This window comes from Erpetoichthys calabaricus (genome assembly GCF_900747795.2).
Source record: "Erpetoichthys calabaricus chromosome 1 unlocalized genomic scaffold, fErpCal1.3 SUPER_1_unloc_19, whole genome shotgun sequence".
Classification (NCBI taxonomy): Eukaryota; Metazoa; Chordata; class Cladistia; order Polypteriformes; family Polypteridae; genus Erpetoichthys; species Erpetoichthys calabaricus.
This window is the reverse complement of record NW_026261584.1, coordinates 60,001-72,528: the sequence shown is the minus strand read 5'-3', so window position 1 is coordinate 72,528 and position 12,528 is coordinate 60,001. Positions and strand designations below refer to the sequence as shown.

General features: G+C 39.0%; 1 protein-coding gene across 2 annotated transcripts in view; it reads right to left on the bottom strand.

The window, feature by feature from the left end:
• LOC114642094 (zinc finger protein 239-like) overlaps positions 1 to 12,528 on the bottom strand; it is a 31,839-nt gene that overhangs the window by 18,621 nt on the left and 690 nt on the right. For both annotated transcript variants that reach the window (XM_051921658.1, XM_051921659.1), the window contains exon 2: positions 7,712 to 8,173. In XM_051921658.1, coding sequence (XP_051777618.1) covers positions 7,712 to 8,138 — 427 coding nt within the window. In that variant the 5' untranslated portion in view covers positions 8,139 to 8,173. The remainder of the gene's footprint in view (positions 1 to 7,711; positions 8,174 to 12,528) is intronic.

Here is a 12,528-nt window from a genome sequence, read left to right as displayed (position 1 = left end):
TGTTTCTCAGGCCTGTTAATGAGATTGTCTTGCTTCTTCCTTCAAAGTATTGGGAACAGAAGAGGAAAAAAACAAAATAGTGGAATCCTATGGGATACCAGGGCGGGGAGGGTGCTGTTCTAGTTAAGGTTGAACCAGGAGAGGCTTTAAGATTAGCACCATCTAGTGGTGAAATTAAACATTCCTATACTTGAGGAACAGCCTGTCGCTGGGCGATGATGTCATAAAGCTGCGCCACAGAGAGTAAAAAAACAAAACAGAGAGCAAATGTTTGTCTCACTTCCTGCTTTGAACGTTCAGTTTGGCTTAAAAGGCATTGTCGGTATGTAGAAATGTTTATAGAAGTTCAATTCTCTGTTTTTGATGCATTGTTTGTGAATCTGTTATTATTTAAAGAAGTATTTTAAAGGTTCTAGCAACTTTCCGCTGTTATAAGTTTTCACTGCACTATAAAAGTACTTGTGAGCGTACCTTTTTCAGACTTTAACAGCTTTGCCAGTGCGCATAGATAACGGTGTCATTCAAGTGAAGTTATTTATTTATTTTTTATATGTTTGTAAAGAATAAGTAATTCTCACATTATTGTATTTACGATTTATTTGTAGTTTTATACCCTATTCCAACTGGCTTCAGTAAAGAAAGCAAACAGAAAACTCTTGTCTGTGTGGTCATTGGAAGGGAGTTTATCTGACTGTCGACTCAGGCAGGGCGCTTGAGGCAGAGGGCAGGACAATAACATTTCAGAGAAACTGGGAAATGACAACACCCTTGATCAAGCAGGAAAATGCAGCCAAACTAGCTCAATGACTACTTGCAAGAAATATTAATTTCAACAAGCCGTTATTATAATGTGAGTTGATGAGACAAATATGAGACCTCAAAAATGATAGCTATGATGTACAGATTGTATTTTAGTTAATTTAAGAGTGCCAATGATACGTATTTGCACTGAAGAAATTCTATTTTGTCATCACTTTAAATCTGCTAGTTGATGTCACTTCTCAGGGAACTGGCCGACAGCTCAACAATACTTCGGCCAACCTTAACTCCATTATGCCTGCTGTTGTGAATGCCATTAACTGACTGGCAATGCACTATATCTGGTTTTTGTACAGTGTGGGTGTACGTACATAATACATGACATGTTTTTGCCAACACAAAAAGTCAATCTGCAGCTGTGTCCAACTCTCCTAACACAACTGAACACTTTACTGCCCTCATATTGTAAAAAGGGCACCTAGCAAGATTGAAGCTACTTTTGTAAAACCGTAAGCAGTGACATTCCATTAATACACAAGTCATCCAAGATGTGCCTGACAAATGTCACGTCTACATGGCCTCACTGAAACCATGATTCATTTATTTTGAGACAAAGTAGCTTTGAAAGACATGATGGTGCTGTACATGGACAAGAACAATCATGTCATTACATGTGCCAGGTGACAGTGGCTTCCTGCATAGACACTTTTGCCCTACACCTTTCCTGAAACACCAAGCACAGAGAAGAGGCACTATAATGCCATGCCTGATCTTTCACTCTCAGATGAAGAGCAAAGCCAGATATTCTTGAATGCAGGTGGGTGGCGTTTCGATGTTTCAGGAGGAAGAGGCTGATCTACCAGCCAATGAAGTTCTGCAGCATCATGATTGCATACAGAGGTGATGGATTAGCAGGCCCCATATGTGAATGTTTTCAGGGTGACAGTTAAAGGAGTGTTCACATATACATATTTAAAAAGTAACTATGATTTATAAAAGTAAATTTTGTAGTAATGTGCATACATCCAGTTTATAAATCTGATTTTTTTCTAAGCATACACATTTTCCATTTTTTTTTTTTTTGCTTTTTTTCGCTCAATTCCATGCAAAGTTTTATAAATGTCACCCCTGGTCTGATGTGTCAGTCTTTTGAAGGCCTGAATCCCCATGTCACCATGTGTGTGTGTCCATTTCACGGTGGTTTGGAGGTAAAAGATCACAGCACACCATTGCTATCACCTCATGGTAGTATCACAGTTTAGGGCTTTTTTACTTCTGCAGGACCAGGATAGGATGTCATCAGCAAAGCAGCACTGAATTAAAAATTGTTATAAAGACATCCGATAGGAGATGTTAGTGCTTGGGCGGTATGACCAACATTCTACATCATTACACAGTATTCACCAAATAAAAATAAAATAAAATAAAATAAAACAAATGCAACTTCGTGGTGACATCTTTACCAACTGAACCATCATTAAGGCAACTTGCATTAATATGGACCTTGCTTCAAGCTAAGCTATATACATAAATAATAAAACTGCAACTTGCATTTATAATGCTATTTGTGGTAAAGCCCTACGGAAGCTTATTAGGGCCACAGTGAAGGAAAAAAAAAAATTCGGACACTGAAGAAGAAAAAAAAATACTATGTCAAGAATAAAGTTGACATTTCTACGTTATTCTCGTAGTTTATTTTGTCATTAAAGTAGAATGTCGTATGTCAATGTTTAATTTATTTATTTAGATTTTCTCAAACCCCATCATAAGTTAACGTTGTGTTCCCCGAGCCATATTAATCACTACGCACTTCTTAAACTGACTTCCTATTGCACTGAGGAGGCGCAGGCAGCGATCACCGCACAGAATCCATTCACTTCATGATATTCCTGCTCTCTGAACATTTAGAATGCTAAGATAAATACTTGATATCATTTTCATGTTGAAATGCATTAAAGCAGGCATTAAACATGCACGGTAGTGCTGCTCCCTCGCAGTAAGGGGCCCCCAGGTGTACGTTCAGTGTAGAGAACTTTATGGCAAGTGTGACGAGGCTCCAAAAAACTGGATGTATGAATTGATATCGCAAAGGTTTAACTTAAATATTGTGTAAATATTGGGTTTGTGATCTGGTGGTCAGGGACACGAACACAGAATTCAATGGATGTTCTTCTGAGCGGACTTTCTTTATTGCACGCGTGCTGTCTGTCTGATGTACCAAACCCCCAGTTCCTATCCTTCCTTTTTCTTTCTCCACATAACCAATCACCACATCTTTGTGAAATTAGACCATGGAGTGTTCATAACTTTAAAAAAAATCTTCATTATACATGTTTAATTATGCCATCCATTCAGGGTTGCACCCATCCCAGCAAGCATTGTGTGCAAGGCAGGAGGAAATCCTGAACGTGGCGCCAGCATCTCGCAGGGTGAATACGAGTAACACATACACTAGCAGGGTTAATACAGCAGAACAAATCCCCACATCCTACATGACTTTGAAAGAAAAGTGAAGCACGCCAAGTAAACCCACCAGAAAAAACATGCAAATGCAAGGCAGGGAACACCCGGGACTTCCTTGCTGCGAGGCAGCAGTACAACCTACACGCCACCTTGCCCCCACGTGATTAATACATGCTGTAATGTATTTCATCATGAAAATGATATTAAGTATTTATCATAGCATTCTAAATGTTCAGGGAGTAGGAATATCATGAAGTGAATGGATTCTGTGTGGTGATCACTGCCTGTGCCTCCTCTTAGTGCAAGAGGAAGTCAGTTTAAAAAGCACATAGTGATTAATATGGCTTGGGGAACACTACATTAACTTATGACGGGATTAGAGAAAATCTAATAAATTAAATATTCATTTTAAGATGAAGTTTAGTTTACAATGTTCTACGTTAATGACAAATTATGAGAATAAAGTCAACATGTCAACTTCAATCTCGACATAAACGGCGAGAATAAAGTAGAAATGTTGAGAATAAATTCAACATGTTGTTACACTATTACACAGTACCCAGGTACATTACACAGTATTGAAAAAAATACAGCTTTAATTTCGGAATGTTCTCTGTCCATTTTCACCGTTCAATACCTCCAATAAGGCATGTACTCCATTGCATGCGCGTTTAGCAGTGCAGCAGTGAAAAAGGTCCCCCCTTAAACAGTTTCCCACTGTGCCACATTCCGAACGCTGTTTAAGCTATTTAAACCGGTGTTGCGGTATAAGAAGAATCCATATCATAACAAAAATAAAAAACGTTTTTTTGGTATGAATCGGTATACCACCCAGCACTAGGAGATGTCATGATAGTGAAAGCTTGAGATAAGTTAGGTAATGAAAAAGACAATCAGCTGAAAAAAAAAGAAGAAATCTACAAGAGAAAGGCTTAAACAGAAGAAAGCTGGTGTTCTGGACCACCCAATCAAAATGAAGAGCTTAGGATTCATTGGCTTTACCTAGGGGTGGGCGGTATGACCAAAATTCTATATCACGGTATTTTTCTAAATTTTCCCGGTTTCACGGTATTCAACGGTATTTTTCTCCCCATGCATGAATGGATGTTAACCACATTTTCCACTGCAATTACTGGCTAATAATAACCTATTCCACTGTCAAGAGTATTGTACATTGTACAAAAAAAACATTTTAATGTGCACACAAGTATTAATACAGGTTTGCATTGCCCCATAAAGTGATAGTTTTCAAGGGGGTGGCACTAATGGAGAAGGTATCACATTGCATGACAGATGCAGTCAAAATATAGAACCTTTTTATTGAACAAATTTTGCAAAAACAAACTATAATTTTGACAACATATTTTCAACCATACAAAGAGGCATTTAGACTTAGTAAAATATCCAGAAGTGCTTGTCAAAAGTTGTATTGCACTGAACATGTCTTAGAAAAGGAATAAATTGTAAATATTTTTTGTAAACCAATTACACTTTCAGTTAATGTTAACAATCTCTGACCACTGACACGTTAAAGTGACTTTTTAAACAACTTTACCATCATTAAACTGCATAATATTTAAACTAATAAATAATAACAATAAAATAAATAATAGTATTATTAGTGATAGTTGCACTATTACTTCAAGGCTTCAAGCCCAGGTGCATTACATAGTATTCACCAAATTAAAATAAAATAAAACAAGTGCAACTTGGTGATGACATCTTTACCAACTGAACCATCATTTAGGCAAACTGCATTAATATGGACCTTGCTTCAAGCTAAGCTATATATATATAAATAATAAACCTGCAACTTGCATTTATAATGCTATTTGTGGTATAGCCCTACGGAATCATATTAGGGCCATGGTGAAGAAAAAAAAAACGGACACAGGGAAGAAAAAAACAAACTATATGTCGAGAATAAAGTCAACATTTCCACTTTTTCTCATAGTTTACTTCATAATTAAAGTAGAATGTCGTAAACTAAACTTCTTCCTAAAATCAATGTTTAATTTACTAGATTTTGTCAAACCCCGTCATAAGTTAATGCAGCACATTAAATGCTTTGTGTTACATTCCCCGACCCAGTGGTTAATCACTACGCTTCTTAAACTGACTTCCTCCGCACTAAGATGAGACAGTGATCACTGCACAGAATCCATTCACTTCATGATATTCCTGCTTTCTGAAAATTTAGAATGCTAAGATAAATACTTGATATCATTTTCATGATGAAATGCATTAAAGCAGGTATTACACATGCGCGGTAGTGCTGCTCCCTCGCAGTAAGGGGTCCCCAGGTGTATGTTCAATGTAGAGAACTTTATGGCAGGTGTGACGAGGCTCAAAAAAACTGGATGTATGAATAGCTATCGCACAGGTTTAACTTAAATATTGTGTAAATGTTGGGTTTGTGATCTGCTGGTCGGAGACACGAACACAGAATTCAATGCATGTTCTTCTGAGCGGGCTTTCTTTATTACATGCATGCTGTCTCTATCTGATGTACCAAAACCCCAGTTCCTGTCCTTCCTTTTTCTTTCACCACATAACCAATCACCACACGATAAACGTCTTTGTGAAATTAAAACTAGTTATAAACTTAGCCCATGGAGTTTTCAGAACTTTAAAAATATCTTCATTATACATGTGTAACCTCCACGCCGCCGTGCCCCCCATATGATTAATGCATGCTTTAATGCATTTCACCATGAAAATTATATTAAGTATTTATCTTAGCATTCTAAATGTTCAGAGAGCAGGAAGATCATGAAGTGAATGTATTCTGTGCGGCGATCGCTGCCGGCGCCTCCTCTTAGTGCAAGAAGAAGTCAGTTTAAGAATCTTGGAGAACACTTAACACAAAGCATTTAATATACTATATAACTTATGACGGGGTTTGAGAAAATCTAGTAAATTAAATATTCATTTTACGATGTTTAGTTTACGATGTTCTACTTTAATGACAAATTACGAGAATAAAGTCAACATGTTGACTTTAATTTTGACATAAACTGCGAGAATAAAGTAGAAATGTCGAGAATAAAGTCAACATGCCGTCACACTATTACACAGTACCCAGGAACATTACACTGTATTGAAAACAAATAAAACAAGTACAACTTGGCTTGCAGTATTATCCAATAGTATAGAAACAGTATTTACACATCTAATCTTTTAAAACTAAAGTATCTCCAGGCAACGGACGCGACTCCTTTTTCTCGGCAAAAGTTCTTCTGTGTCATCATGTTCAACTTTATCGCCGGCTTCAGTTTCGGAATGTTCCCTGTCCATTTTCACCGCGCAATACCTACACCACCATACCTATTTAGTGGTGTAGCAGTGAAAAAGAGCCCACGTGCAACAAATCTGTGTTTAGCGGTGTAGCAGTGAAAAAGGTCCCCACTTGAACAGTTTCCCGCTGCGCCACGTTCCGAACGTCGTTTAGGCAATTTAAACCGGTGTTGTGGTATAAGAAAAATCCATATCATAAAAAAAATAAAAAACGGTTTTCGGTATGAACCGGTATACCGCCCAGCACTAGCTTTACCTGAAATGACATCCACACCACGCTGTGTCAGGAAAGTGAACCGTATCAGGCGGGACCCCAGCCACCCTGCACTGTCACATTTCACCCTCCTCCCATCTGGGAAGCAACTAAAGTCCATTTGGATGCGCACCTCCAGGTTCAGGTACAGTTTCTACCCAACTGCAATCAGACTCATGAACAATCAGTAACCTTGGGTCACCTCCACTGCTACCTGCACATATACTTCTTCCACTGTCTCTATTTATTCCTAGGATTCTGGTTTTATTTATTTACTTATTTATATTCATTTATATAAATTGTGTGTGTTTTTTTCTTTGTCTATGTTCACTGTCTGCAGTGGCACATGCAAGCAAACATTTCATTGTACATGGTACTTGTACTTGTACACATGACAATAAAGAATTGAATTTGAAAGTCAGCTGATCATTGAAGGAATCCCTGAGGCATCAAGGAACTGAAAACTTTAAAGACGACGAATAGACAAGAAACTGAACCCTGAGTAGCAGCTGCAGGAAATGTTTGGTGGCGGTCATTGCAGCTAAACGAGGACTGTTCCCATGTTTAAACAATGTATTCAGGAATGACAAGGGTATTTGTTATTAGTTTAAGACGACTGTGTCTGTCTGTTTTGGGGGACTTAATTAAAGATCAGACCACAGAATTAGGAGGAATTATTGCAGAAATGAAAGAAATTTCAAAGGGTTCACAAACCTTTTTTTTTTTTTTTAACCAAAGACAGGCTTAGAGTGTTTTAATAATGTTACAAACAATAATGGAAGAAGTGCAGACTCCTAAACCGTGTAAAACATAGTGAAATTGCTGTGTTTAATATAGTTTGAACATTTGTTTATGTTTCTTTAAAAAAAGCACAAGACAGCACTTTCAGGCCTATAACCCTGACCCTAAAACGTACACCGATTGTTATTTTTCACTTACTTGTTTTAGATGACGTCTTAGGTGGTGGTTGACCTTCCTCAGTTCTAGAAGATAAAATGTTTTCAATCGTCTTTCTGTCAGACTGTAATGATTCATATTTTACATTGATAGAAGACTCCGGAGATGAAGAGTGTCTGCTATGAGAACAGACTAATTGGGTCACTGCTCTATCTTGATCTCCATAATGAAGGTCATCTTCCTTGACACTTTCCATACTCCTATAGGTGGCCACCTCAGTGCTGACACACTCCTCTGTATCCTCCATTTTAATACACACTGACCCCAATTCACTGTCCTGTTCCTTAATGTCCAGACTCTCCTGTTTGGGGTGGACACTCTCCCACTCACAGTCCTCCTCCTTAACATTTATGGTCCTCTCCTCAATGATATTCAGGTCAGCCTCACACGTTTCCTCTTTCACATCCATTTAAATGTTACAGTAAATGGCAGGTTTTTCTCTCTCTGTGGAAAAAAACAGAAATCAATTACATTAAAACTGCATCATTCAGATCTAAAGACATCTGATTTTTATAACATCCTGTTAGTTAAAGCTGATGTCAAGTCAGAGAGATCATAGAAATCAGACAGTAACTCATCACTTTTCATGTCACATTAGGAGTTAAATGAGTTTGGGAATGAAAGGAGGGTCCATCAGGGTAGAAGAAGAAGGAGGCCATCTTGCACAGTTGTGTGCCAACAGTATTCACTACTTTGATTGAACATCCAGCGTTGCTGGGGTCCCTGAATTTTGTTATCATATAATGTTAAGGAAGGTTTATACAAGTTAGGCCTCAGGATTATGTTAAAAAACAGGGCCTAATGAAGGAGGAACTTAAAATCGCTGGTCAACTTGCCCCAACCTTGCTAAATCCCAAACCATTATTTAAGTCACACCCTTCATTTTCATAATCTTAGCGAGATGAAGGCAGTTGGCGGTGTGTCCCTGTAAAGATGGCCACCTAATGTGAGACACCCAATGTCTGACTTCAACTAGCCTGCGATTAACGGAGATAAATTTAAACAGGTTTGATTTTGTTTTAGTTTTAGGGGCAGATAACTAATGAATGTTTTCCTGAAGCAGAAGGCATAGATAAAAGTGAAAAGGAATACATTAACACAGGTTTTGAACCTAACCAAAATAAAAGATGCTCAAACAGGGGTGAGCACAACTCTGCTGAATGGTCAGAAAAAAATTGCTAAATGTGACAATTGTTTAAATTAATGTGGATTATAGCATGAGCTATAATAATGGTCTGATCGGCATAAAGGTGGCAATGCACCAGAGTTATATGCCTCTTTAACATTGGCGCACAGCAAGTCCAGGGTCTTGTTTTCCTTTGCTGTACAGTCCACAAACTAGTTAAAAATCAGTGAGGGAGCAGGAAAGTGAAACAGCGTCAAACACCCCAGAAATTGTGATGAAAGCACTGGGATGGTCAGTAGAGTTTGCTTATTACAGAATATACTGTGTCTGTTGTGATTGCTGCATCTGCAGAGGGGAGATATAAACTATCAGCACATGTGAAAACTGCCTCAGAATATAATAAGATTGTAAGCCCCCCCCCATATAAGCACTATATTCAGGTCCAGTGCTTTAATAGTAATGTGTCCAGTGTTGCACCATTTTTCATTCACAACAATGGCAAGTCCATCTTCTTTCTTCCTATCACTTTTATTCCTGCTGCTGTCCTTACTCACAATTTTAAATCCATCCTGTGCACCCACAGAGTCCGGTGTTTCAGCTCTAAGCCTCGTTTCACTGAAGCACATGAGACTGCTGAGTTTGTATTCCCTTGGGCTCCTGACCAGCGTTTGATTTTACATTGCCCATGATGACAGAAGGCAGCTACGGTCTGTGCCTTCTTGTCTTGTTGTGGAGTCGACACCTGCTCTTTTTTCCTCAGCGCCCACTCTGTAGCTCTGCTGGCAGACCAGCGATTAGATCAGGCACTCTGGGATACTAAGGGCGCAGGTCCAACAGTTGCTGTCACAGGTAGGCGAGTCAAACCTTCCTCACCACTTTGGTTATCCAAGTTCTCCAGAAACAAAATAAGAAATAACAACAAAGAAAACCAAACACGGGTGCTGCTGTTAAACGTGGCCTATCGTAGCAGCACTGGATGTTGCTTTTTAAAATCCATGCTTTGTTGGAATGGACAATTATATAAAAGTTTTTTTTTCTTTTAATTGTTATGAAATATGACAAACTCCAATGTTTCATTGGTAAAGCTAAACCAGTAATGTCTGTTACTGAGCATTAGAGAAGTTAATAGAGATTTGTGATTTGTGTTACTGCCTTACAGTTCTGTCAGACTGAAGTTGAATCTCAGCCAGTTTTTAAGTCTCTATGCAGTTTCCATGTCTGCTCTTTTATTCTTATTTTCTCCACTTCTCTAAAGATGCTCAGGTTTAGTGGACTGACAAGTCTAACTACTTTTAGTGTGGTTGTGGACTTGAATGTGAGTGGACCCTATGGTGGTCTATAGCTGGCTCCTGCCCTGTACAGGTTCTCTGGTTTTATTCCTGTACCCCAATAACTTTTATTTATGTTTGCTTTCCACTTGACCACGGTGGTGAGGAGGAAGCTAAGTCACATTTGGCGACTGCTACATTTAGCTTTATCATGCAGGACACAACCAGGCTGTGGCGTCCACCTCTGTGTGCCACTCTTAGGTAAACACCACTGTCAGGACTGGCATCCATCTTCTGGGCATACCCACTTTCATTCAATTAGAATATTCATGTTCTTTGTCTGACCCCTCCCCTTTGGGCTACCAATGGCAAACTGGTCTGTCAGGAGCACAAATCTCCAAACAGTGGAGCACTGATGAAGACTGAGGCACACAAGGCCTCCAGCATGCCATGGTCACAATATTGGGAGGTGCTGCTCTTTAATACGAGTTTATTACTGTGTTAAGTACGTAAATATTTGTGATGAGATGTGCTTGTGTCAAAGTGTACATAAACAAGATGAAGCTGATAAACTTGAAACTTGTTTCAAAGTTGCTGATAATGACAAAGTTGTTTTGAAGAATATTTTTGTCCTGGAGCATGTCAGATTTGCCAACCACAGTCGCTGATTATAATCCATGCATTCATTACGTCCCAGCTCAACTATTCTAATTCCTGCCTATATGGTATTAGTAAAGCCACTCTTTCTAGACTCCAATTGGTTCAAAATGCGGCTGCAAGGCTTTTAACTGGAAGCAGCAGAAGCCAACACATTACACCGATTTTAAAAACCCTACACTGGCTGCCGGTTAGCTTCAGAATTGATTTTAAGATACTCCTCTTAACCTATAAGGCACTAAATGGTCTAGCCCCTGCCTACTTGAGTGTCTTGCTCCATCGTCACAATCCCCCTCGTGTTCTTAGATCCGCAGATCAGCTGCTCCTAACCGTTCCCAAGGCACATTTTAAAGTTCGTGGTGAAAGGGCTTTTTACGTCTGTGCACCCAGGCTCTGGAACTCCTTACCTTTAGTGGTTAGGCAAGCCGCTTCAGTCGCCACATTCAAATCACACCTAAAAACGCACTTCTTCACATTGGCTTTTAATTCTTAACCTGTTTTATTTCCACTTGCTTTTTGCTATTTCTCTGTTTTATTGGGTCCCCTGACCTGTTTTTTAGTGTCTCTGTTTTATTTCTCTCTCAATGTTTGTTTTTATATTTTGCTTTTAGTCTTGCTTGTTTTAACTGTACAGCACTTCGGTCAGTTGTAATGCTGTGTTTTTAAGCGCTTAACAAATAAAAATGGTATGGTATGGTATAGCTCATACCCACATATAAACTCACTGTCAAGCAGCTGCCAATCACTAGCAGGACCATTCAGGAATGAACAACAAAAGCGGAGGATGATCTGAAGGAGGCCTTTGAGAACACTGAGTGGGATATGCTTTGTGACTCACACAGCCAGGACACTGAGGGTGTCAGCCACTGTATCACAGACTACATCAAGCTTTCTGTGGATAGCACAGTCCTCACAAAGGCAGTGTGCTGTTTCCCCAAAAACAAACGATGGATCACAAAAAAACCTGAAAGCCTACTGAATATGAAGAAGAAAGCCTGTAGGTCTGGAGATAAAAATGAAATCAAGGTGGTGCAGTCAGAGGTGAAGCAACAGCTCCGTGAGGAGAAAGCCCACTACACAGACAAACTTGACCATAAATGGATACCAGACTTTCTCATATACAGTTAAAAGCAATCGAAAACAGGTGCGTTTTCAGTCTTGATCTAAACATTTGGGTTGATGATGCTGACCTAATTTCAATTGGCAGAGCATTCCAAAACTTTGGAGCTAGAACTACAAAGGCACAATCACCCCTAGTCTTCATCTTAGACTTTGGCACAACCAACAATTGTCGTTGAGAGGAACGGAGGGAGCAGACTGGTGTATAGAGACTTAAAAAAACAGGCTGAGATACAAATTCGGTCTGCTAGAATTGTGAGGCAGTAACACAAACCTCTATTAGCTTCTCTAATACTCACTAATAGGCTTACTGGTTTGGCTTTAGCACTGAAACATAATTAAGTGTTCATCAAATAAACACATGTAACTGTCTGCAAGGGGTAAGCAGGTTTGAGGCCGTGTGTGTAAATACAGATTCTGATGGCCAATCTTTAACAATATGAACATTCAGTTTAAACTACTACGGGCAAGGCACGCCATGGCAGCACTGCCGTTTCTTTCAATGTATAATAATAATACTACATTTTATTTATATAACGCCTTTCCCATGCTCATTTGTTCTCAGCTCATATTCTCCATGGTCATGTACCCCAGTTCGTTTTTCGCTTTTACTATTCTGACTCGTAAAG